The sequence below is a fragment of the Chamaea fasciata genome, unplaced genomic scaffold, assembly GCF_029207755.1.
Source record: "Chamaea fasciata isolate MVZ Bird 193981 ecotype frontalis unplaced genomic scaffold, bChaFas1.0.hap1 SCAF_3, whole genome shotgun sequence".
Lineage (NCBI taxonomy): Eukaryota > Metazoa > Chordata > Aves > Passeriformes > Sylviidae > Chamaea > Chamaea fasciata.
Genome location: NW_027094088.1, coordinates 46,943,627 through 46,971,280, shown reverse-complemented (window position 1 = coordinate 46,971,280; position 27,654 = coordinate 46,943,627). Strand labels below are relative to the sequence as shown.

General features: G+C 37.0%; 1 protein-coding gene across 1 annotated transcript; it reads right to left on the bottom strand.

The window, feature by feature from the left end:
• Nucleotides 1-1,152: 1,152 nt before the first annotated feature.
• EXO1 (exonuclease 1) lies at nt 1,153-22,048 on the bottom strand. The gene is made up of 13 exons (XM_066178871.1): nt 21,608-22,048; nt 19,147-19,266; nt 18,133-18,256; nt 17,239-17,376; nt 16,817-17,029; nt 15,283-15,470; nt 14,335-14,431; nt 13,542-13,758; nt 12,331-12,586; nt 10,228-10,693; nt 9,662-9,763; nt 6,292-6,479; nt 1,153-4,455 (listed from the first exon to the last, which is right to left on the bottom strand). Exons 1-13 carry the CDS (start codon nt 21,766-21,768, stop codon nt 4,314-4,316), a joined length of 2,412 nt encoding a protein of 803 aa, XP_066034968.1. The 5' UTR covers nt 21,769-22,048; the 3' UTR covers nt 1,153-4,313.
• Between the last annotated feature and the right edge of the window lie 5,606 nt (nt 22,049-27,654).

Here is a 27,654-nt window from a genome sequence, read left to right as displayed (position 1 = left end):
TGGGCAAACATGAAACGAATTCAGCAGGCTGGGCTGGTGTTTTTAAACACTTGTGTTGATCCACAGAAGTCAGTAAGTCTCAGGTAAAATAGAACTTTCTCACTCATCTAGTCTCACAGTCTTTTAGTGCTTAATTACAGCTGTATAACTTTGCATGGGAAAATAAAAGTGGGGCTGCACATCAAATATTGTACTTTGCTATAGAGATAGAGAGGTAGAATAAAAATATATTAAATTATTGTTCCACTTTCATGCAATCACTATGAACCAAGTCTAAAACTTAAAAAAGGGAATGAAAACACAAATTCATAGCTGTGAAATGCAGTAGTCAGTGTTCCCTTGAAGACAAATAATGACGTCAGTGAGCTAACTTCAAGGTTGAGTAAATAAGATTAGAATAATAATCTATAACCTGGGAAATTACAGAAATCTTCAGTGGACTGTTTTGAAGACAGACCAAACAATCACTACTTTTGGGGAAATTGCTACTGCAGATTACTGTAACTTTTCCAAAAAGTTCACAAAATTCCTTCTCGCCCCCTGTCACTCCTGGCTTAAAAAGCAGATAAGCAGAAGGTATTTTGCAAAATACCAGCTAGGAGAAAGAAGGGAAGCCTTTAATGTTGTTTTTGCTGAGGAAATAGCATAATAGCAGGCAAAAAAAAAAAACCCCAAAAAACCCCCCAACCAACACCAAAACTACACTTTGGCTAGCATAACTTACCTGTTATGCAAAGATTTTATATATTTTAAAGAATTGTTTAGAAAAGAAACCTGAGGATATGCAAAAGATGCAGTAGTACAAATACAGTGATATTTATATGTAGTTTGTATTTATTCAGTTAAGCACTGCCAGTAGGTATGCTTTTTTTTTCCCTTCTTCAAAGCCAGCTGAAATTTGACTTAAAAATACTGACCAGAACATAGGAGCGTAATGTTCTTGCATGCCTGAAGCTAGAAATGTGAAATCATAGTGGGTAAATTTCACATTAACATGAAGAAAACTGACAAAGTCTCTTGGTCTTTATTGTCAGACAGAAATTTGTCCAACAGATATCACTTCAGGATTCTGGCATTGGCAAAATGTGCATGCCAGACACAGGAAACCAAGAAAAACAAGACAAACCACAGAAGCCTCCAAAATTGTATCATTTTTATAGTTTAGTGAGAAGATGGATGTTTTCACTGTGACTGACCTCCAAGGAGTAGACTTTTAAGCCAATACAAATATTAGCTTATTTAAGCCTCTGAACATCCATATAATATTGGACACAGGACAATCCAGCTTAGTTTTGATTACATTTTAGACCATTAACTGAACTGTAACTGCTTAGCAATTTACCTTATTAAAAAAACAACCAAACAACAAAAATCCCCCCAAAAAACCCTCACCAAAAATGTTCAATGGTTTCTTGTATTCAGCAACCATAATCTCAAAAGTCAATGTTCTCTATATTTAAACTAGAAATTATTTATAATTCAATACTCTTATGTTACTTAGTTCTACCTAAAACCTTTTTTAAAATGTCCACTGTAATTCAGGTGAACATTGAAAGTCATTGTGTTTGCTAATGAAAATAGTTTTAATACACTGAAGCTGGCATTATCTGATTTAAAATGGTCTTCATTGGAGAAAAACTGGTGAGGTAAAATATACAAAATTGTATTTAGTTTAACAGAATTAGCTAATTGTTCAAAAAAGGATGTTAATAGCTGCTAATTGACCTCAAAACATCCTTTTTCACATGCATTCATAAAAATGACTCTACTGTATTGATATGTGTGAGAAGGAATAAAAAGATTTAAGCAGAAATACTCAGTTGAATTTGGACAAGTCTCCAATAGTTTCAAAACTATGCCTGGATTTGGATGATCACACTCACATTAATTCTCTATGATATTGAATATTTACAGGTCATATGAGAATTCTAAAGAAGCAATGGCCAGCCAGCACTTTCAAAAGTGAAGCTTGATTAGACCACCATTAGTAAATTGAGTTTTTCTGGGCCAGATTTACTCTTTTAACATAGCATAGCAACACGGTCCATTTTGTAAGAATACTCTGAAGTCCTGCTGATAAAATTAGAAATATTATAGTTATTAAAAAGGTATATTTAGTGTTTTGTATGAGATTATAAAGCAACCAACACACAGTCATGCCTCTGCTTGCCATTTGCTTTCAATTTCTCCTACTCACTTTTTGTTTTCCAATTACCCAACTTCTAAATGCCTGCTATTTTAAAATCACCAAACTCCCCTTCCTCCATGGTTCTTTTTCTTTTCATTGTGTTATATTTTTATCCTCACCAGCCATCATAACCTGTAATAATTTCTCTTATTCTGATACTTAATAATTTTTACCATGGAATATTACCCTACCCTATTAAACTCAGGAATAAAGTCTTGCTCCAATTCATTTGCATTTATGTTATTGCACCTTCCGCAGGCAAACACCAACACAATAACTCCACATTAAAAGCATAAAACTCAAAGGCTATTATATGCTTACATGTGTTATATATTTACATGTAACGCAACAGATGCCTCTATTCCTGAGAAGAATCCTCTGTAACGTGAAGTCAGTACCGAAGACCTCCAAAACACAAAACAGGAATTATACAGAAGTATTTTTAAGAAATCTGCTTTAAGAACATACAATGTATCTTGCACATAAGATAATCCCCTAAAATTACCTGTCCTTGATAGTACAAAAACAAGTGATCCACTAAAGCAGGAACAAGTGGCCCTTTGATTGGAGAGGCAGGGAAAAGGCAAGGATGCAGTGTACAATAAAACCTTGCAACTCCCACACCGATAAATAAGCAATGGATGAAAATAAACTATTTTTTTGTTTTCCCTTCAAAGACTCATTCTGTCATTTTTATTAAATTTGTAAGAATACATAAAAATTCATCCTAGGCAATAGTTTTATGACTGGAAACACACACATTTATCCCTGGCCTACATTTGTAACATCACACCTGAGATAATTCTCACTCAAGATCAACATTAAAAAAAACTGCTTTTCAGCAGTAGGGATTTTCTAGTGGTGCACGTATGAGAGAAAGCTTGTCCTAGAGCATCATTGCTTCAATTCCTTCTATCCCATACCTTCAACACAAATGTAGAAATAAGAGGGCTGATCCCACAAATGTATGCCTAACACATTCTTTTAAGCAGCTTTTTTGCAATTTAATTCAGCTGGTCACTTTAGTTTCATAGAAGGAAATTCTCTTGGAAAGAAACAAAGCACATTGTAACCTAAAAACCTCTGCCTCTCACAGGTAATTTTAAACTTGAAACTCTTGCAAAAAGCTCAAAGGCTGAGACAAAGTGTAAATCTCAGGAATGAAAAACATATATTTCACAGGTTAAGATATCTTTTTGTACCTTCATCTGCTGCAGAAATACTATCCATTCCTAAAAATAGAAAAGTTTCAAACATACCTTTACACTGACTCAAATCCTGATTTGCAAGGTAGAAATCTGAAATCCCATCATACTATTTCATAGTAATTGAGTCAAACACAGGAAGGGCTCTAGTACCCAGCATTCTTTCCCTTTAGTTGAACACTGAAGCTGGGCCTGTTGCAATGAACACACTATTTTGTAACCCTACCACTGAAGACTGGCATTTTGAGCATCTGTTGTTGGAGAATACAAACGTGAAACAGATAGGTTAAGCAGAAGAATACATTATATTTTCTTGGCTAGCATTCTATTAATGTGAGAATTTGGGGACCAGATATTTGTGATACTCCTTTCTGAAGACCCCAAGTTATTCCCACCACTAACATGACTGTATCAAACAGTAAGCCAACTGTTGAGAGAGCAAATCTTACCTTATAGAGAAAAGAATTATCAGAGTGCTGGAAGTATACTGCAGACTGTTATGCACACTTAACAGCAGTTTTAAACCCGTATTGAAGCCAGATTAGCCTCAAGAGGAAAAAAGAAAGAGGCAAAATTATGAATTATTACAAATTAAGACACAACCTTGTTCTGCTGCTCCTGTAGAAACTTAGATTGTATGTGAGACCAACATAAAATGCCCAGGCGCAACTAAAAGTGTTTGGAGAAAAATTTGGCACCGGGACTTTTTGAACAAGAGAACAGAGGAATCTTGATTTATTTTATTCCAGTCAGTATAGAACTGTACCCTTTGAATTCACGCTATTATAAAAGATGATAAATCACCAGTCAGACTAAAGTACATTGCTGGTTTTTAAAGCATCTTTTCTATATTGATGAAGTATCAAAAGGTAAATTTTGACAATGATTAAAAATCCATCCCATCACGAACAGCATGCAGTTCATTGGAATATAGCTCTCTGAACATGACTACGTTCCAGATGATTAAAGATTTCTTCTTCTGTTTCTGGAGTGAGCTGTATGTTATCTTTGATTGGAGACAAAGGATCTGATTTTCTACAAGAAGGAAGTTTTTCATACTCTCTGCACAAAAAAAACCAAAGACAAAACAAAACCAAAGAATGTTATGATATTTTGTGTTTCTAATCACAGGCCAACCAAGAATATACAAGTTAAAACAAAGCAAGACCCCTCACCTAACTACCCACTCCACCTGTGAATAAGTACAAATTAAAAATTTCTGATGCAAAGTTTTAATTTCAATACAATTGAACAACTTCACTGAAAGTGACAGAATGATACCTGTTAGCTTTATTTACGAGACACTGTACGGACCCCATCCTGCTTCAGGTTGTACGTGCTTACTTAACATTTAAATCTTCTGAATAAGTGCAGTTTTATATATATATCTCCTGTCAGCCTTGACATTAAGGCTAAACAGATTAGCATCCCACATGATTTATTTGCCACAAGGTGATGTAATTGTTTAAACATAAGGCTAATTTAGAAAAGTCTTAAAATCCAAAAAAAAAAAAACCAAACCCAAACCTAAGCAAGTTCTAACAGTAAAAACCCCAATTTGTGAAATATGTTGAGAAAAAAAATCCCCTAAAAGCTAATAAATTATTGCTTATGTAGAAGTAATAGAAAAATATATATCCCCAGTATAAACACCCAGAGGTTACAAACCAACCCAAACTGGAAGGATAAAATGTGCATGGTGAGAGCCAAGCCTTGCAACCATCAGCAGAGAGTGCCACCTAGGCTCACACTGTTCTATCTGCCTGTATTCTGATAAATCCAAATTTATGAATTTTCTCCCTGTGAGCAACCCTGGTCAGACATTCCCAAATAGAGGTCAAACAATAAACACACAAACACTTTCACTTCCTCCTGGAAAATGTCAGTTATTCTTACACCCCATAAGGAAGATAATAAAAAGTAAGATTTCTAAAAATGTAAATGCCAAAAGTCATTTTTTAAAAATAGAAATCAGTTGTATGTTCATAATAACCTACTCTAAGGCCCAAACTTACTAAAATACATTCATCTGAATTAACACATGCTCACCAATATCAACACTTACTACTCAGTGCAAAGAATACTTTTGTCCCACTCACATCTGGTTTCAAGTTAATGAAAATAATTTAATTTAAATAAGACTTATTTATTCAAAGTTGAGATTGCTACTTAAAGCTGGGAAAACTTTGCCACCACGAGTTTTTATCTGAGCCCATGGAGAGAGTGTAAGTTAGAATACCTACACTTCAGGTTCTGTTTTACTTTTTTAAAATAATAGTTGCCCTTCAAATTCAAACCTTGAAGCTATCTGCAGAAATTTCAAGTTAGACAAGTAATCTCCACAAGGAAAAGCAACAGCATTTTATAAAGTGCAAGAATGTCCCTTGTAACCAGATAATCCAGCTAACAGAAATATTCCATCAATTCACCATCATCTTGAAAGCAGAACACTTCTGACAATTAGCCACCTCCAAATGTGAGGGACACAGAGTTAAATAGAAGCAGTCTTGTACCAAATTAAATTTAGCAACTTTAATACAGCTTTTGCATTTACGTCAGGAAATGATTTTTGGTATTTGATGGCAAAACAATGTCTGTGATTTTCATATCAATTATTTTAAACTAAACATAATTATCAATAAAATTCAGTATGTGAATTTTAGTGCAGAGTTTTTCCTGGTTAGAAAAAAAAAGTAGTTATAAAAACATATTTACCAAAAACCATGCTTCATGTTTACATCAAGCTTAAGAAGTTATAAATTCTATGTAGAAAATATCTAATCTTGTACTACTATCCTTATTGTTTTGTATGGAGAACATGTGTAGAGTCTGCTTTGAAAATTGTTTCTTTGGGAAAAAAGCATGCTGTGTACTAAGTAAAGAGTGAAAGTAACTCACCTTTTAAATTGGAAGCTTTTCCAGAGTTCACCAATAGTGGATTGCAGCTTATTTTCAGTATCACAGTCCTTTCTCTTCTGCACAGGTGACAGTTTCCTGCTTAGTCCACTTACTTTAGCTGGTATCAATGGCTTGAGCTTTGTTACCATATGTGACCTTATATTACTGGATTTACGTAATCCAGGAACCTGTGGGATTTTAATATTGCAGTACACATGGTTAAAATGACAACCTGCAAGCAACAGATATGCTGCAAAGCTTTTAATCAAAAAAAGAAAGTGTTTTACATTGTGTTGAGATAATGCAATCTGAAATGCCACAACAAAGTCTATTTAGATAGTCTATAATCTAAAAAATGACATCTCAAACACAAGACATACTGCAGCTCTAAGAACTGGCAAACCAGCTTTCATAAGTCTTTGCTTTAAGGTTGTAAATACTCGTTTCTTTTGAATGCAGTTTTTAGAATCCACTGAATATTTATTTTTTCACCTGTTTGAAGACTATCTGTTGCGCTCTCATGTAATGCCATTTTTTATAATTTTAAGAGAAGTAACTCTGTTACCAGTCTCCGTTTGACACTTGGATTTCATGAAGATAGAGCCATAAGCAAGAGCACAGGTAGCAGTACAATGACCCCAAGCATCATAAGACCTCTAGCTGGACTTTCTTATCCGCTTTCTATACCAGGAGCTCAGAAAAGCTGTGCTTAGCCAGAATCTCTCTCTCTTAAATGCAACCAGACTTAAGTTGGAACATCTCAGCAGTCTTTTCTTGAAAGAGAACTCATAGCTTAATTCTTTCTGAAACATCATGGCATTTTGCCTCCACGCCCCCCAATTGATTCATATTTTTTTGCACCTCAGATACTATATTCAGTTTTGGTCCCTACCTACAAGAACGACATTGAGGCACTGGAATGAATCCAGAGACAGGCAATAGAGGTGGTGAAGGGCCTGGAGCACAAGTCTGATGTTAGGCAGCTGAGGAAGATGGGGTTGTTTAGCCTCGAGAAAAGGAGGCTCAGGGGTGACCTTATCACTCTCTACAACTGCCTGAAGGGAAGGTGTTTCCAGGTGGGGGTTGGCCTCTTTTTCCAGACAACTCATGGGACATGAGGAAATGGCCTCAAGTTGCACCAGGGGAGGCATAAATTGGATATTAGGAAAAATTTCTTCCGGCAAAGGGTTGTAAAGCATTGGAACAGGCTGCTCCAAGAAGTGGCAGGATCACAATTCCTGGAAGTATTCAAAAATTGTGTAGATAGGGCACCTCAGGATACAGTTCGATGGTGAAAGTGGTAGAGCTGGATTGACAGCTAGACCTGATTGCAAAGGTCTTTTCCAACCATAATGACTCTATGATTCTATTATTGAAATGACATTGTTTCTACCTAAATATATTACGCAATCTCGGTATTCCAAGGAGGGAAAAGAAGTGTTTAGAATGTAAGCTAAAAATTGGAACAAGATTACTAGGAAGAATAAAATAAAATCTTAAAACTGCCTTCTTTATAGTATTTCACTTTTTATCTATCACCTCGGTCTTTTTGCAGCGTGCAAAGGCACCCAAATCCCCTGTAGCACTGAATTATGTCAGAGTTATAACTTAATTTAGCTAACCCAAAAGTAGGCAAAGCTGCATGATAAACACCAACTAAGAAATTCAAAGCCAGAATAGAATGCTCTTTTCTATTATTAGTATTAGTAAATGTGAAATTACTAATTTCACAACTACTAACGTCACAATTATTAATGAATCAGTACAATTCACTAATACTGACAGTAATTGTGAAAAATAATTAGCAGTAAAAACCACAGCTGAAATAGTATCACAGAAAAAAACTTGAGGTCTTAGGGAGCTCAATATCATGTAGTCATTTGTTAGTAAAAAACTTCTACTAGTTTCGATATTAGAATTGAGTAGGTAGCACATCACATTTTGGATTGGAACCACAATAAGAGCTGACAAATTTTTCAGATCGCCTCCCCCAATTATTAAATTTCTCTAAGTAACTCTACATAGCTGATATTCAGCTTACCAAAATTAGAATAAATTATGCATTACTGATTAATTGCTTCTTCCCTAAATCTGGAACTCATTTTTCCCTTTGACATCTTCTACTACCACATCCCTTGTTTTTCACTTGCAGGATCCTAATAAATATCTAACAAGATTTTAATAAATCTGAAAAGAAAACAGAATCAAAAGTGGTGCTCCTTATCTCTACTACCCTCTCCTATGGTCTTACTCGTGCTACAACTCACAGGAATTCAAGAGTCTGGGTGGATCCAAGTTACAATATGACTGATGTTTTTGTTGTTGTTGTCAGATTACTTTTTGGCCAAAACAGTTTTCTAATGTAATTTTTTATAATTATTATTACCAATACATTAAGGAAGAAGAGAGAATTCATGACCATGGAAATAAGTGGTGGAAGTTCTACGAGCCACTTGCTTTAAACTAACCCTATTGTCTTCACAGGTTTTCATCAGTTTTTGTTTTCTGAAGGGCTCCAAGCATGCTGAAATTTTGTTTTTACGTGATGCTTATATTACATCAGTACTTCCCTAATGTGATCCCCCAATATTTAATATATTCAGTCTTCCAATATACCTTCTCAGGTAAGCAAAGTAATGTAAAATATATTAAACAAAGCCTTAAAACCAAAGTAATAAAAACTCTGAATGCCAGGATGATTTCCTTGCTCAGTCTTGTTGAGGAAAAGCAGGAAAATGTTAATGTTCCAAAATACAAATGTAAGTGTCTCCCTAACAAATAAGATCCTAATGATAACCACAAGATGTCACTATTTTACAAGGCACACAGTATTCTTGTCTGGCAGAGAGAAGCCTGTGATTTTTAGTCTATCTACAAGAAAATTTATTAGGCAGCATATATAGAAGGATGAAAACATCTGCCTCTTACTTATTCATCTTTTGGCCAATTCTAATGACACCAAACTAGACAAATATACTAAGTTCTTAGAAATGTTCCAAAGACAAGGAACCAAAGTTCATTCTTGGACATCCAAGCAAACACAGAGAAGTCAAATTACAGTTGTATCTCGTGACTGTACCTGGACTGTGAACATTACTGCAATTTATATCATAAAACCTGAAGTAGGTTTTCATGCCCTACCCTGCCTTACTTTACAGGGAAGTGCTTAAAATCCCCAAACAAGTTGCAACTCTGTTATCAATCACAGGTGGTTATTTTTCACCCCAGCTTCAGGGTAGATGAAAAAGAATATAGTTCTGTCTTGCCAACATTTGCATTGCTTAAGTCTTTCATTACAAGTTCTAAAATGAACTCTGAGAAACTGATTTTCAGAGTTTAGTAAAGCTCATAAAGTTAAAAAAAGTCTTACCTTGGTCTTCATGATTGTATTTTTTTTGTTAGTTTGAACAGCAGAAGATAATAGAGAGAGAGAACATCGATCATCATTCAGTTTTGAACTGGAATCAGATTCCTTCAAGAGAAAATTGATCTGGTTTTGAAACAAGTTGTCTTTTTGTAAACACAATATATGTTTTCGTATCTACATGTATATACTCAAAGCTACAATGTTTTCAGCAGCTCTAAGACCTGGTACAAAAACCTGGGCTTTCAGCAAGCAAAAAGGAATTCAGGGACTAAAAGCAGAGAACATAAGGTTGCCTACCAGGTGTTTTTATGAGGCACTACACTGATAGCAGCAGAAAGACTCAAGATAAACTAAAACCAGAGAACAGATTTTATTTAAGCTAGTATGTGAATCCATTCTGTACAATTATGTTAAGCATTGACAAGATTGTGATTCTATTTAGAGACAAGTCTTGTTAGCATAAGCTATCACATCTGTAGGGCACCATTCTGAAAAGAAGACTTCACTGCATAATTTCTTTTATAATTTAAAGTGAAAACACACACTGAAACAACGTCCAATTTTCTTACCTTTGCACCTGAACTGTTGTTGGACACTTGCAGGATTTCTGAAGACTCCAAACTGCATTCTGATGACTCACAAGACCCATGAGACTGTGATGATTTTTCCAGTTCTATTAAGGGGGAGGACTCTTCCTCCGATTCATCACACACTGCCCCACTAATCTGATCTTCCTGGGACACAATGCAGTTGTTTCTCTGTTGGTGAAACTGCTGTGAAAATACACTATGAGATGGTCCAAGATTTCCTGAGTTACTTTTGAGGCTGCTAAACCGCCGGAAACAGCTTTCCTGCATTTCTCCAGGAGGTGTAAAGACAGTCTGTGATGATTTTTCAGTTTCTGAAAGCCTAGAAACATCTTCAGCTACAGGTTTCACTTCCTGTTTCTGGCAATCCTGCTCATCATCTTGAGTTGGATCACCATCCTCCTTCTTTGCTCTACTTTCAAACATAACTGCATCATTGCAGAAAAACCTTAAAAAAAAAAAAAAGGGTGAAGGCAAGGGGGAAGAAAATTATGCAAATGAGTATGTCACCGCCAATCATTGTCTCTATCCATCAATTTTATTTTCAAGGTATACTTGCAGACAAATTATTTTGGCAATGAGAAAAGTCCCTCAGGAACACATTAAGCATACAAAACAGTAAAAAAATTAAAATGTGGGAAAAAGCAGCTGTAAAAATGGCATTCTTAGAGTGAAATACTAAGAAGATTCTTCACCTAAAAGAGAAACATTTAGAAATTCTACAAAATTTAAGAATATATTAAATAACAGATAAAGCTAGTAGTGAAGTACTTCAGCACTACTTATCAAGGAAAATAGAACTTTTCGACTTTTTTCCTATGCTATAGCAGCAGCTCCTGAGAATACTGAGCAAAGACTTAGGGAAAAACCTACCATCAGTGACAACTCCTAAATTTTGATGCAATTAAAAAGAACTTTCAAAAACTTTCAGCTCAGATAGTTGGGCTTTAAAACTAAGATATTAACACTGCTCTGTAAAATTGCACTGCTCAAAAATATTCAGATTATTTATAATAAAAATTACACAATAACAGACTTAATTGTGATAATATTTTGTAAAACAAATTCAAGTAGTTGTGACCAAATATGACTAAAAGAAATAAAAAAAACTAAACTAACAAAGTCCCTGTTCTCAAAGTGCTGCTGCAGATATCAGCAGTGTCAGCTGAATGAGATGGAATAAGAATAGGTATTTGTCACAGAGCATGACCAGGTTTATCTTTACTGAAACAAACAAAAAGCCCTGTCAACTTAAGTCCATGTGTTCATTAACTGCTTACATATTTGCCACAAAGTAGCTGCCTTTGTTTTTTTGACATATGTCACATGTCCTTTACCTGGGAAAAACCCCAGCCAATTCCTAATTAATTTTGATACCCAGAGATATTGAATATTTCCTTGAGAGCCAAACTGATCACAGAGCTGGAACACCTCTCCTACAAAGAGAGGCTGAGAAAGTCAAGGCTTTTCAGCCTAGAGAAGAAAAGATTCCAGGGGGACATTATAGCACCTTGCAGTATCTACAGGGGAGCCTACAGGACAGTTGGAGAGCGACTTTTCACAAAGTCATGTAGTGACAGGACAAGAGGGAATGATGTTAAGTTGAAGGAGGTTGAAATTAGATATTGGGAAGAAATTCTTCACTGTGGGGTGTTTGTGAGTGTGGTGGCACACTGGAACAGGTTGCCCAGAGAAGTTGCAGATGCCCCATCCCTGGAAGTGCTCAAGATCAAGTTGGATGGATCTCTGAGCAGCCTGGTCTCGTGAAAGGTGTCCTGACAATGTAGGGGGGGGGGTGGGGGTGGTTAAAGGAACGAGATGATATTAAGATCCTCTCCAAACCAAACCATTCTGTGATTCTATGAATAGTCTCAGCCTTCACTTCTGCAGTAAAAAATGAACATTATCTGTCTCACAAATAGACAGCATGCCTAGCACAAAGGATCCACCATCTTGGCTGAGATGCAATACAGTTGCATAAAAAGTTTGAGGTAGCATTTTTCCTATTTTCAGTATTCAGGCTATTTTAGCAACCAGGACAGCAAATAGTATTTTGCTACTTATGAAAACGTGACATAAGCATACCTGCTTCTTGTTCCTGGAACAATAACAGCATCCTTCTCTTTGTTTTTCCTTTGTAAAAAGGAAGCAAATTTATTTCTAACTCTGGGTAGGGAGTTAGAGCTTTCTTGAGTGATGGAAATTCCTGAAGAATCAAGGCTTTGTATTGCTGACACACTCTTTTGTGCTTGACCATCATTATCGTTCTCCTTCTTGATTCTCTTTGTTTTCGAAAATGAATATTGCTTCAACAGATCTCCATCTGAGACTTCTGCTGAATCTAAAGACAATTTAAGCATCACTGTAGAAGCACATTCTACAATTAACCAGTTGTGAGATAACTAAACATTACATATTTACTATCACAGGCTTAAAAATATTAGTGAGGTCTGGTAAGAAAATTATTGACAATAGAGTTTTGATGTCTTTAACACCATTGTTTTCTAGTACGTAGCCTTAAAAATAACTTAGTGAAAAGGCAGATGGACTGAAGGCAGAACAACTACAATGAAACTACATTTGATTTAAAGGCAGGTTGCTAAACTACATACAGACTTTGATAAGCGAGGGAATAGGAAGATACCAGGAGTAACAAAGGAAAAAACCAAAGCCCCAGCAGTAAAATCAGAAAGCAAAGGAAGGAGACGAAAACGCTTAGCATGAAGCACAATAGGAACAAAAAAGTGCCTTTTCTATTACAAGCCCACAGTTTATTTGAGCACATATAACTCAGGTGGTATAGAAGATTAAATATCACAGACGCACTAGAGAAAGTGAAAAAGTTGGCATAAAGAGCACCTATACAGGGGACAGAGGCAGCACAGTCTGAGTACAGAAAGCATTCATTATGTTTCCTGTCTGGCCTAATATCAATGCTAGGAAATCCAGGCTGCTGAAACTTCTTCACAAGCCATTTTAAGATAGAAATAAAACCCAAAACTATATCAAAGTACTGACTGTATTAAACATAACTTGAGATTGAAACCAACACAGTTTTATAGCAAACCAAAGAAAGTTCAAATCAAGTCCAGTTGAAAGTTTGCTGTCACCCTTAATCATTATCTAGGCTTTAATATTATGCCTTGTTAGTCTTGTCACTTGTTGAAAACAGAATACAGACAATAACATACAAGAGTTAAGCCTCTAAAGCCTCGTACCAGAAAGTACAAGATAAAATCCTTTCTTTTCCCACAGCCTTCTACTGTTATTCATATACTTATTTGATATAAACATACCACTCCTGGGTCTTTTTGCCAAGAGCTCTTTGCCTGCAAGTTTCAGTCCTTTAACACTAATTATTTTCTCCATGCCTTTGGTTGTTGGTTTCTCTGGGAAACGCATTTTAGGAGGAGCAGGATCTTCAGTGGAGCCAAACTTGTATTCTCTGCTCCAAATGCTATTGACATGATTATCACGTCGGTCATTCCAGCCACAACTTCTCTGCTGCACAGGCTACAAAAAACAATTAAAAACCAAGACATAGGTTTATAATCTTGCTTTCTACATACGATTTCCTGACTTAGCATACAAGGAAGGAAATGTTGACGTTTGTGCATTTAGTGACATACTCTACATAAACCTTTTTTTGTTCCCACAATTCTCATGCTTTTCATACATTTTGTTGGGCTCCCATAATGTCTTCATTTCAACATGGCACAAGTGACTAACTGCTCTTCTCAGACCAAATTTAAAGTCCAATTTATTCAGGAAGGAATTTTGGATTATTCTTGGAAGAAATCCAAAACTCTTTGAGAATTTTCTCTTTAAAACAGTTACTTCTGTAAATAGATTTAAGGGCTTACCAAAAAAGTCTGAAAGCAAAACAGATATTAAAGTCAAATGCCATGAAAAATAAAACTTTACCTTTAAGAAAAGTGAGAATTATGTGTGTGGGAGCACACGGTTTTTGTAATACCAGAATAGCTTTCACTGACAATTCATTTGTGGATAACATGCAATCACATTTCCCCAGTAACATTCAGACCCACATCAAATTCTTAGTATCTAACTTCATAACAAAGATGTTACCTGTGCCATGTCGGGGTTATAATTATCAATTTGTTCCATTGTATTGATATCAATATTGCCAATAGCAATTTGAAAAGCAGTATCATCACCAACATGTCTGTTCCCATCATAGTAAAGGAAAATATCTGAATATTACAGTATATTTCAACAACTGTACTATCAAAGTTAGAACAGCTGCATTCCCATTTTTCAGCCAAAAACCACAGCTAGAATATTAACCCAAATGATTAATACTAGTATCCCAGGCTCAATCTGATGTAACAGCAACTGTAACAGATTTGCAGTCTTTGGCAAATCATGAAAGTCAAAATTAAATCCTTCAATTATCAGCAGGCTAGGCAGCAACTTCTTTCCTAATTTCTGCAAATGCCAGAGATTAGATGGCTTGAACATACAAAGCTAGTAACTACTTTAACAGTCCCCTCTCTTCCTTAATTTTCCTAATGTTCCATGTTGAAATTTATATTGCACAGATGTGGCAAAATGCTACCTTTTCCATAGGAAGAGGGATCAAGCGAAACACAAAATCCTAAGATTAGAGATTGAGTTGAGCACAAATTGCAAGAATTAAACTGGAAGAGATTATAACACACAACACAGGCAGAAATTCAAGACAGCCATAAAGCAGTCAGTTTATATTTAAATTGTATGTAACAATTTGTTTTCTACAGAAAACAACCAGATCAATAACTTCTGCCTAAAACGATGTAGCAATAAGAGGTCATTTAGTTACCCCCTGCACTTATAAAAATATTGATTAAAATCAGAGCAAAGGAGAAAATAAGAAAACCCCCATGAAACTTTAAGACTGCAGAAAAGCCAGGCTTTAGTCAAAGCAGGGTTACAACAAAAAAAAATCTAAGTACAACATAGATGCAATGAAAATTCTAAGATACCACATCAGCTCACTGTTATTTCCCCATTCTGCTGTTTCAACACAAAGGATACCGTCCTGCATAAGTTATTGTTTCTGGATCAATATCATCTCCATATGCATTCAGAGGAACTAATTTTCTGTTGACAGGATCAAAAACTAACTGATACAGGAATGTGTTGTTAGCTCGTGTAAAACCCTGTATGTATTCTTCTGGAACTATTATATTCATCTTCAAGTACTGCCCCATTTTCTTAATAACCTGTCAAAAAAAAAGAAATTACTCAATTGCTTCATTTTAATAGGTCACATGAAAGGTTAAATACATTTCAATTATTAATTATCTTTGCTTGTAATTAAATGTAGAATGAGTGTCCTACTGCAACAAGCAGATTCAACTTAAATAAGGGAAGGAAAGAAAATAGAACTTAGTACATTATTTTACCACTCAAATTGTCTACAATTACATAAATAACAGAATTCAATTTTTTCCCCTCCTTCTTCAATAAATAAATCAATACAAAATGTGATCAGAAAAATAGATAATCTCCTTAAGGTGTATTTATTTAATGCACAACAAATTCTTATCATTCATATTATCAGGACATATAAGCAATATGTGGGTGTTCTCATAATAGAAAAAAAAAAAGGAAAACTATCCAGAATAAACCCTGGAATTTTGCTCAGAGATTTATTAAAGCAAAGAATGATTTGCATGGGAAAAGTTCAAAGTTCCCCTTTTACTTCCTCAAAAGACAAACCCCAAACCAGTTGCTCTGATGTCTGCTCTATATGATACAAAACATTTTAAAATTAAAAATCACATTTCATTGTATGTGAGAAAAAAAAATAAAATACACTAAAACACACAAGTAATTTAAGAAAGAATATAACACACTAAGGTAATTAAACTGCATATTAAAATGCTTTTCTGAATTAAATTTACTTGCCTCCAGGACAGCCCCATGAGACATTCTTCTTATTAGCTCTTAACCTCTCTACTCCCTTACTACCCACACAGAAGAAGTTATTCCCACCCTCTTAGCCTCTGTATTTCCTAATTTAATTTCATACACTGGACAAGAAAAAACCCACCCTATATTAATTTGTTTTGCGTCATAACACATTTTTCTTCCATACTGCTTTTAATATAGAAATGTCCATATTCATACGTATGTCATTAAATAAGATTCCCAATCTCTGCCCCTGCCATACAGACAAATCTGTACTTATACAAAAGTAACAGTTCATTGAGCAGTTTGAATAACTAATCTGCAGAAGCAAAAGAAAGTAGTAATGAAGAGAGAAAAAAAAAAAATCAAAGTCTTACAAAAAATTAAATTTTCCTTCAAACAGAATATACCCTCAAAGGATTAAAACATTTCTTTACCTAAGTTTACTTTGCTATATTTTTTTATAAATATACAACAGCTTCAACACTTAAGTTTAGTTCAGCATCTTTTTTAGGCACAGGTAAAAAATACTTTTTAGTATTCTCCTCAAAATGGAGGAAGTAAAGAACCCTTCATATTTTCAATTCAGTCTTAAATTTCATCTATACTGATTTAGGCTCCCAAAAAATAGAACACAAAGCAAAACTGAGTTTACCTTTATGATATCTGGATTGTTGGCCAATTTTACTAACTTGCATGCTTTAGCTAACCCAATTCCATGAATTGAAGGGAGGTAGTCACAACCAGAAAGAATACACATGTAGCGGAATTTTTCTTCTGTAAATACATTTCCAAGCTGCTTGCAGTTTCCTAGTCGAGTTTGATCTATCTCTAGTCCATTTCCAAACTTGTCAATTTTCAGAAACACCTGAAAAATCAAGAGAAGGGAAAACAATAATTTTCACCCATACAAGGTGGTTCATTGCACTTGGTGGAAACAAGAGATACAAACTGCTGTTCTCATCTCTTCTGTTTCCCACATTTGCTGTAGAAGAATGAATCCATACATTAAACCTATTGGGTAACTTCAAACTCTACTTTGTGAGAGGTAAAGGCTGTTAATATTTGCTTCCATACCTTTTTACATCCAAAAGCCAAAAGATCAGAGTCTTCTGTAATTATAGCATGAACCATGCCAATCTTATTAAGATAAGCCAGCTGAGCATCAGCTTCATAAGGAGCAACAATACAATCAACTCCCTGGGCTCGTGCAGCCTGCACATAAACAAGAAGCATACAAGTACTTTGCATTAATTTTCAGGAATTACCTTAAGAGATCTGAAAACATAAAAACTTCTACGTTAAAAAAACAAAACCATGACTTTTTAGTCACACACCCATCACACCTCGGGTGAGAGTCCAATATTTCATAGTCAAAACCTCAACTTTTAAGCAGTTTAGATCTGTATACACTGGTTTACAAAAACAACCTTTCCTATAACACTGTTGTCACTGCATCTGACCACAGGTAACAGCTTCAAACTGATGCAACTTATTTTCTGGACAAAGGAGAACAGTACTAAAACAAACTGAATACCTTTTGATAAAGACCCTTTGACTGCATTGAAAGTATAGGAAAGAACTACTAGAACAATTTTTAATCAGCTAAATATTTTTCTGCAGTCTATGCTCAGAAACTAGACAAGGGAAAAATGCAAGACAAATTTGATTATAATTTCGTGCTTCAAAAGTGAAATGGGTGTTATCAAATTCAGTTCATAGTGCTACGAAGAGATGTGTTTTGTTTCACACATGGTTATAATTTATACAAATGAGCATAATAAACTTCAAGTTTGTTAGTTGTGCCTAAGACAATCTAATAACATGCAGGACAATTAGAAACTAAGCAGGTGGGAATATTTTCTTTCCTATATAGAAGAGGCAGTGATGTAGCCACAAAAATGCAGAGTAGGATATGCTACCTATTGCAGAGATTTTTAACTGGCATTATCAATAAAGTTGACAACTTACTTTAATAACTTCGTGAGCCATAGCATGGGTAATATTTACACTGCGCCCAAAACATTCTCTAGCTTCTGACAGTCTCCCTTCCTGCAAAAATTGTTTCCCTTTCAGAAGACTGGCCTGACGCCTCCTAAAAGAAAGGTAAAAAATATCAACCAATCTCAGGTTATTTTTCATTTAAAAGAACAAACAGCAGAAGGGACTGAGAGAGACAGGTAAGAAAGGGGGGAGAATTGCAACATCTTCCAAATTTGGGCTACTGCATACTTTTTTAAAACAAAAGAACAACTAGGTCACTGCATTGACAAGGACAACTAGATTTGAATGTTGAAATTGATAATATTTTCTCAGAAAACAGTGACAAGTAGGAACTGAAACCAGCAGGGTCAAAGAAGAAATGCACCCACTCATCTTGCAGTAAAATAGATTTAACGGGAGTTGGGAGTATCTGATTTACTAGATACTTACTTATTTAGAGGACAGAAAACCTAATTTACTTAATTTCATTAATCGGAAATTGTTCACTTCACGCTGAAGGAAGCACATGTCTCATGAGAGTTCATAAATAACAACCACTACTGAAAAATTCTCATGGCTTCAGTGAAAAGTCCCATTTATAGGGACCTGAATCCAAATCTGAAACAAGCTTATCTTGTTAGTTGTAAAGAAAGATGAGGAAAGGGGTGCAATGTTTAAATAATATTATATTGGGAAAAAGTATTTTTGTCCAGAGATCACAAGCGTGGGTAAACTAAAAGCCTCTAATACATTACAGGAACTACTGCTCAAAGGTTTACTTCCTTCCTCTATAAAATGGCTTTCATTTATGAAGTGCATTTCTATTTTTGGAATAAGATCTCTAAGAAGTTTGTATGATTTTATATGTGAACTAAAAAATATCACACTATATTGCAGGGGGGTCTACCAGAACTTACTTCCTAGCTAAAGTTTGAGGGGTTTTGATTTTTACTGTAGTGATAAAACTGCTTTGCCTGCAAATCAATACAGTTGGGTACTTACTCTCGTCGTGCCTTTTCCACTTCCTTCTTAGAGGGTAGGGTACATCCATCAAATACCAAAATTGGTTTAATTCCAAATGAGAGGAGCATATGAACAAGTTTCATACAGAAAGCTACATAACTGGATCAACAATAACAAAAATAAGAAAAGAGAGAGAAACTTGATTGTTAACCACAAGTCTATTACATATTTTCCAGCTGCAGGAAAGGAGAACTGTAAGTTTAAGACTAACTATTGTTCAAAAATTATAACAGGCTGTATATTTCCCCAGTATCACAAAAAACTAAGAACACTTGAATGCAGTTTGGTTGTTTTTTTATCAAGAGAAACAATCCACCTCCCAATTCAGAACTGGGCTGACTGCTCCTCTCCCCTAGACAAAATTAAATAAGAATTCAAGTATAATTCAGTTGATTTTGCTACATTAGGATTCGATACTGACAAAAACTTGACCAGTTAAGACATAGATTGTCTTTTTACTTTCAGCAACTCAATTCATAATGGCCAGGGAAACAGGAAACAGACAAGCACAGTACATGACCTTTCCCCTGAAAGGCAGACTAAAAGCACTTCTGTAGAGTTGGAAGTGACGGGGTTATTTAACCTCTCCTTGTAGAACCATCCACTCTTCTCTCCAGATAATGAATATATCCTATGGACAAGACGTACAAACCTATCTTCCCATACTAAAAATATGAGCACAGCCCTGAAAACATTCCAAAAGATAGAAAAGTTCACCTTCTGTACAAACTGTGAAGATGGTACATGGCCCAGGAGGCACCTCCACTGCCTTCAAAGCCCATCCCTTGAAAAAAATATTTGTTGGGCATTCCAGATGTTATTTATTCTCTCAGACCTCTCACCTTCTTACCTGTTGCTTCTACAGATCTGTATAAGATCATTCTATCAGCAGCACAGAACTAAAAACTAGTAACTGCTGTAAACACCAAGCAAGCACATTGCAGTGATGTTCAAAGAAAGAAAAAAAATCAAAGAATTTTTTTTTTATTTTAAGGGCACTGTTCAAAACAGCAAGAGCAACCTCATCAACAGGGGAAGGGAGGAGGAGAGTGCGATTTAGAAGCATTTGGAGTGCAAGGATATGAGCACTGAAGAAACTGGATTTAGAGCTACTGAAAAATAACTATGATTTTTAAAAGACAGGAGCAAATAGCACTGTCGCTATAAAATACCTTCATCCAGATGAATCTTAAAGTATGAAAGCACTCTACACCATAGTTAGGGTGCCAGTCTACGATCATATGTGCACGGAAACAGGATTTGCCCATAAAGTACTCATGTGTTCAAATTAATTCCAAAGTTTCCTATGACTATTTCTCCTGACAGCCAATTTTTTCCTCAACTGAAGTGTATCCTATTCTCAGGACTCTGAGGAACCTCCACTACCTTCGAAGCACGGTTGGACTGAAACTCCACAGTTCTTCAAATTAACAAAAGCAGCAGTAAATATTTGAAACCATTTGCAAAACACCAACTCTCTCTTGCCTCCAATCAAACGTTTGATGGATCCAAGGTCCCCTGGGTGGTGCCAGGCAATAGGACAAGAGGCAGCAGACAGAAACCAAAACACAGGAATTCCACTAGAATATAAGTAGAACTTCCTTGCTGTGCAAGTAAGGAAGCACTGAAACAGGTTGGCCAGAGAGGTTTTCAAGTCTCTTCCTTCTCCGGAGATATTTGAAAGTCACCTGGGCACAACCCTGAGTAATGTGCTCTAAGGGAACCTGCATCAGAAGACCTCCAGTGGTCCCTTCCAACGTTACCTCTATCCGATCTACAACAAGAGCTCAACCCACATTTCCAGAGATGGGCGAGAAACGCAAACCTGATCTAAGGTGTGGAGTTGAATCTGAAATATGACCACAATCTTTGTTCGTTTCCTTCCCTAGAAATACAACTGTGTAAATTAGAAAACTTTAACTTTACTTCAACTAAAAATGTAGTATGTTAAGCAAAAAAGCCTTACACCTTATTCAGAGCACAACACATCTCTCAGACTTCCTTGGAATCATTACAGCCTTTGTCACAGCAGTATTTACAAACTCTCTTTGCATAAAAAAACAGGCGTCTGAAAATAATATTAAATTTGAAATTAAAGAAGTGCACGTACAGAATTTCATCAGAGAAATTAAATTATAGTTCAGAGTGAGACATGCTAGGGAAAAAATCCTAACTGATACAGCCTTGGGTATTCTAACCAAAAATATTTTAAAAGTTTTTTCCCCCAATATATACTTTAATATTTTTTTTTTTATTTTGCACAGCTGGAAAGCGGTTTATTTATCGCCAAAATTTTTCACTTCTAAAGAGTTCAACTCAGAATTCAGAAGCAATAGTAAGAAGCGAAACTACTGCAACGTAGTTTTTAGTTCAAGAAACACCAAGTTAACAAAACTTCAGTTTGTAAAAGGGCCGAGCCTTAAAGATAAGAAAGACTCACAGATCCGTGGGCTCCCCTCGGGCCAGCTTCTCAGCACAAGCGTAGGCGCCTTTGTGCAGCCAGCAGTAGGTGTCCACAGCCACTGTCAGCCCTTTGTATTTCTTCACGTGGGAAGGCTCCGCAGCCTCCTTGATGAACTGGAGCAGGCCCTGGATCCCCATAATGCCGCAGAGGGGGGAAAAAAATAAAGGAGCGGACACAAATTCGAGTGCTTTGTGCCCTTGGTTGTCAGTTCTGATTTTCGTTCGAGGACCGTCAGTTCAGCTCACGGACGGAGCGCTGGGCCGCGCCAGGGCCACGAGAAGCTCCTGCGGGTGCCGCCACGCACCCCGGCTCGGGGCCGCCTCCCCGCACGGCGGCGGGGCTGTATCTCCTTGCGGGCCGGCGCTACCCGGGGAGTGGGGCGAGAGAGAGACCGAGGAGAGTCGCGGAGACTCGGCCCCCGCCCGCTCCTCGCTGCCGCGGCTCCTCCGGCCCGGCCCGGCTCGGCTCTGCTCGGCCGCGACGCGCGGCGGCCGCACGGGGCTTTCGAACAGCGCGCGCCCAGCGCCGTGGCCCCGCCCTGCGCGCGGGGACTACGATTCCCATGATGCCCCGCGCGGGGGGACTACGATTCCCATGGTGCCCCGCGCGGGCAGGGGCGGGGCCGGCGCCCGTGCTGGAAGCGTGGGACAGCGTGTTCTTGACAACGCTTCTCGCGGATGCCGTGCGACGGGCTTCGCTCCTGGATAACAGGAATGTGACGCTTATAATCACTAAATACACAGAAATCAAAAGGCCCCGCAGAGTTTTAACAGGCCAATGGACTGTAGCCAGCGCCGTGAGAGGGGAGGCGAGAGACTAACGCGGGTCACTGAGGGACAAGGATCAAGTGAGGGACAAATGTTATTTTTACAGCACCGAAACCCTGGAGTTAGTGGAAGAACGGACGGTCAAAGTTACAATTATGTGATACAGATTCTTTTTCTTGTCAGTTAACGTAAGGGTTTGCTTGCATAAATAAAAACAGAAACTCCAGTAAGAAGTCAATGTAGGCCAATATCGACCAGATAAGAGCTTGTTTTTCTACATGCCATTTTGAAGTCTGTGCAGTTCTTAGATACTTTGACTCGGTGACGTGGATGACTCAGTCAGCAGTGTAGAAAGCAGTGTTTCCAAACAGAAGACAGCAAAGTTTAAAATCAGTGCATTCTGGAAAGAGCACATTTGAATTACAACTTCTCAGCTAAGAAATGCATAGAAATAACTTTGCCACAGTGATAACATAAGATGTTTTAATGTTGAAAATATTGATTGAATTCTGCCCTGCCAATTCTATTTTCACTCCGTGATTCTGACTATATATGACACACCACAAGTTAAATCCAATTGCAGTTAGAATTCCATTTGGATTAGACTCACTTCTCTTACGAATACATTCTTTTATCAGTTCTGACATTTCTTTTTCTATCAAACTGATGTGCTTATGGGAAGAACAGTACTCAGAGTAGACAATGTAATGTACCAATATCATTCAAAATCTTATATGCAATTCAATTAAATATAACTTTTTACTATTTTCTGTAAATTATGTTTAAAATAATCCTTAGCTGAACCTCAGAGTCAGAACCACTGGAGCCAATGAACGTGCACTGAAGGAAGCCAGAGCTACAGAACTCTTGCCCAGCTCAGATTTTCCTTTTCAATTCCTTCACCTGAAAGGATGGATACTTTGGAATTAAAGAGTTAGCACAACATGCCTTGACATTCAGTTTATTACAAGTATCTTCAGCCATGTATGAACCAGTATGACCCACCCTCCTGACATCTCATAACTTCTATAAAATAACAGAAGCTTAATACCATGAGTCAAAGGCTTTCTTGGTTTCAGTAGAGCTGTCTTGACTTAAAACTGGCTAAAGACACCAATCTTTAAGTTCAAGAGTGTTTCTTGGAAGAAAGTAGTCAGATGGTAATATTTGGTGAGTTATTCCTTTGAAGAATACTGTAGTATTGCAGTTTTGTTTCCCATAGGTACCAGATGAAACAGGGAAGCAACACTGCATTATGGTTAGTTACAAGAGTTGTACTAGTACAGAGAATTCTTTTCTTTCACAAGTAGCCCCTGTGTCAGGAGAGCTGGTAAGAGCAGAAATTACTGTGCCAAATCTCTGCTGTGTTTTTTCTTTCCTTCAGCAGTGTTGTAATAGTGACTTGCAGAACACAAAGAGATCTCGAACTAGAAAGTATAGCAGAAACATTTTGTTTTCTTTGCAACTGTTTTCTGCCATGTAATAAAAAAAAAGAAGAGCCATTCTGAGTATAGCCTTGTTGACCCCTAATAGAAATTTGAGATAGGTGCCCAAGTTAAGAACACTGAAGTACCTCTAGAACTGCTTCTTTCTCAACACAGCTCTCCTAAAGAGAGGAAATGGGATCACTGTCTGATGTAAACACCTAACCTTTACTCAGACAAGTAAAGCAAAATTGAGTTCATCCCACTGTGCCCTACAGCAGGCAAGGACATTTTACAGAGTTTTACTAAACTTCCTTCCCTAGCGTCTGGCACAGCTGAAAGTGTCTTCATGCAGTAGATTAAAATACTCAGAATGGAAACTAGCACTTTGCTGAAGTTCACAATCAGACCATCAGCTTTGGTGATATTAGTAGATTAGGTGTCTGGTTTACACTAATTTTCCCAGTATTTCAGTGAATTCTTATTACTGCTACTATATTGTTTTCACTGCTTAAGAAGTTGATCACTTTTATCTCAAAAAGTTGGTGTCGAAGTTAGTTGGACTATTTAATCAATTTCTTAGAAAAAAAGATTGATTTTTCTCTGATAGGTGGCAGTATTACATCCACTGCACCCTTTATCTGTCTTTTATTGAAATTTCTATTTATGGACTATATGTTTTCACAGCTTTTGTTAGCTTAGCTAAGAAGTCAGACTTTAATACTACAAATAAATTCACAAACAGTTGTACACACTTGAGAGAAGTTTAGAGGATGATATTCTTAAACTGTATTTGGTAGCAGAGGAAATGTTTTTAAAAGCTCCTTGTTTATCAGGAAACTATTATAGGAATAGTGTTAGTAAAGTTATTAAAAACCTAGATTATCTACTTAACATAATTTTCATATGGTTATCTGCTGATTATGTTAGCATAATCAGTAATCTGCTGTTTATGTTAGCTTAGTAGCTATCCTGAACTTGTCTTAAGTGTGGCTGTGCTATTTGTAGCAAGTTTTTTAATCTCTGGAAACGTAATGTCAGTACAGAGAACCAAAGCGTGCTAAATTCTAGTATCCCAGTGCATATTTTTCCCGTGTGATCTGTCGTTGTGAAATCAGACATCCGGGTGCTGCTGAAGCCTCTGTTCCCTGTGGCTCAGCCTGGCCCCTAGAGGCTTCTTTGGACAGAGCCTCAGTTGCAGCCGAGTGCAAGGGGCAGTTCAGTTTCGCTTTGGAAGGAGCAAAGGCAGGAAAAACCTCTCTAAATTTGTTGGTAAGTCTTCAAACTAGTCCTGCAGTCATTACTACCACTTTAAATTACTCTTGATTTCTTTTTGTACCTCACAATAACAGAAGTGCCTCCAGACTCTCCAAGTCTGTCCAGAACTTGAGCTGTGCCAAGGTGACTTTCAGTTTGGGAATTATACATGGCTCTCTCTCCATATATCATTAAGGCATGATCTAGTAGCATTAACAGCTTGACTCAATAATTAACAAGAAATTGCAAAAAGAAAAACAAACTGCTGCTGATAACCACAAACAGCTTGGCATGCTGTGGGAAAGGAACAGCTGCCCCATGTATTTAAAAGTGCCTGAGACGAAGAAACTTGAGTCCTTCTGGAGCAGGTGAGCAGCCTCTGGGGAGTTGTTGCTGTAGATTTATTTAACTTAGTGCTGGACTTCCCTGCACCTCAGGTAAGCTATGCCTAGACTTAGTCTATTTTTCTGAGAAAAGGGATTTTTAGTAGTTTGACAAAGCCTTCCTTTCCTCAGCATTTCTGGTAGCACACAGTGAACTGGCAGATGAATGTCTGCTTCAGGAAAGTCTACAGAATCATGAACCATATGGGGCCTTGGATAAAATCTTATTTTAAGCCAGTGGCTAAAAGGACCTTTTAAATGAAACAAAAAAAATCTTTTGTCACCAACAGGAAAACTGTAGATGAGATTCTCAGAGATCTGATTCCAGCTCACAGACTTTTATGGGACTTTCAGCCCAAAATGAAGAGCAGAAGATAGATGTTTATTTTTCAGGTACAGGCTCCTCAGAGTGCAATGCAGTGGGCAGGAGAGATTACCTCTAAAAATCCAGCAGCACTCCCTCATAGCAGGAGAAGAATATTTTGCTGCATTTTTTGGGTGAGGTTGTCCTCTCCCTTTCTTAGAGTAGGCAGCTGATGGTGGGTGTTTCCACATTGCCTGCTACTCTCATACATAGTCTCAGGCCAGAAGCTCGGGATAGATTCGTGCTGATCTTCTTTCTTACTCTCTCCTTTGTCTGTCCTCTTATCCTCTGTATTTCTGCAGGTGCTGTAATGATAAGGGCAGGACCTGACAACAGGGTACCCTGATTCATCTGCAAATGCATGTGTCTATATAATCCTCATCTGGCCTTCACTGAGGAGGCTGTTTTACTCCTGGAAGTGAAAAGTATCTTTTTTATTCTGCTTTTCACTGACTTTACTGGTTCATATTACAGCCACCAGTTACACTCAAGATGCTGATCCTGCTAGAGATGTCTTCAAACTAGAAAGACCTGTCAGCATCCTGTTAAATTTCAGCTTTCCAAAAAATGGCATAATTAGTGAGGGCTTTAAAATATTTTAGGTCACTTGAAGAGAATGGAGACTTGCAAACTAAGGAGAATAGAGTTACTACTTCATGCACTCACTAGTACCTATCTAAAAAGGTCTTAAAGTAACTTAGTCTGGAGCACAGTTAGAGACAGAGCTTGGTAGCACTCAATTTTTATCAGTCTCATCATTTTACACAAGCTTGGTCACACAAGTGCTGGTCTGGACTGACATAATCTCTAGTTTATATAACCACATTGATAATACAAAGGTATTTCACACATGACAGTGACATACAGATGTTTTATCAATTTTTGTTAGAATTTTCTTACATTTCAGAGATGAAAAAAGAGAGGCTTTCATGAAGAAAACCCCAAGATTTCATATATTTTGCTGGGATGATTCTCTGGAATCAGATAGGGTGATAAATTATTGTTTGTGCTTTCTGGGAAAATGGGGGAAACCCAGTAACCTACCATTTCCCTTGCATCTGTTACATCTAGTCATCTTAAGTGCCCCGTTAATTTCTTTTTCTCATGTAAGTATTCTTCTTTGTGCTACATGCAATAAAACTAAGATAGGTTAATCATTAACTAACTATGCCAGTAGCAGCTGAGCAGTCTCAGGTGTTCCCAGCTGTAAATAATCTACAGTCTGTTTCTTGCTTTTTTTGTAGGTACTGATATATTCCATATTGCTGAGTCTTCTAGCAGCGAATGAAAAATATGTATTTATTCCTCCTTTCAATTTTACCTTTGCTTTTGAAAGTCACTGGCACCAAAGATGTTATATTTGGTCATAATAATTTCACAGAATATCAAGTGGGCAACATGAACCTCATTCTCTCTGTCCCACATGGTGGTTCAATGGAACCTAAAGACATTCCTGATCGAGAGGCTGCCTGTTGGGATGCAAAGACATCCTCCTGTATTTTCTCTCATGACTGTCCTCCTGGAAGTATTCCAAGTTCTAAGGAATGCAAAGTGTCTACCAACCAAGACAGGTATACTATAGAGGTGGCTCAGGCTCTTGCTGAAGAAATCAGCAGCATTACTCATGGCTTCTTCCCACATATCATCATAAACCACTTACAGAGGTTCAAGATGGATGCTAACAGGGAAAAGGAAGAAGCCTCCTTTGGAATTCCCCAAGCAGAACAGGCCTGGGAGGACTATATGGGATTTATGACCACTGCAAAATCACAGATGTCAGGGGGCCTGATTCTGGATATTCATGGACAAGCACATCCTGAAAGGTGGA

Excerpts from the sequence above, each read along its gene's own strand:
- EXO1 (XM_066178871.1), bottom strand. The coding sequence starts at position 21,768 with ATGGGGATCCAGGGCCTGCTCCAGTTCATCAAGGAGGCTGCGGAGCCT. Across the intron at positions 18,257-19,146 it reads GTGGAAAAGGCACGACGAGA|GAGGCGTCAGGCCAGTCTTC; the intron begins GTAAGTACCCAA and ends CCTTTCTTTTAG. Across the intron at positions 4,456-6,291 it reads AAAAGCTTCCAATTTAAAAG|AGAGTATGAAAAACTTCCTT; the intron begins GTGAGTTACTTT and ends TTTTTTGTGCAG.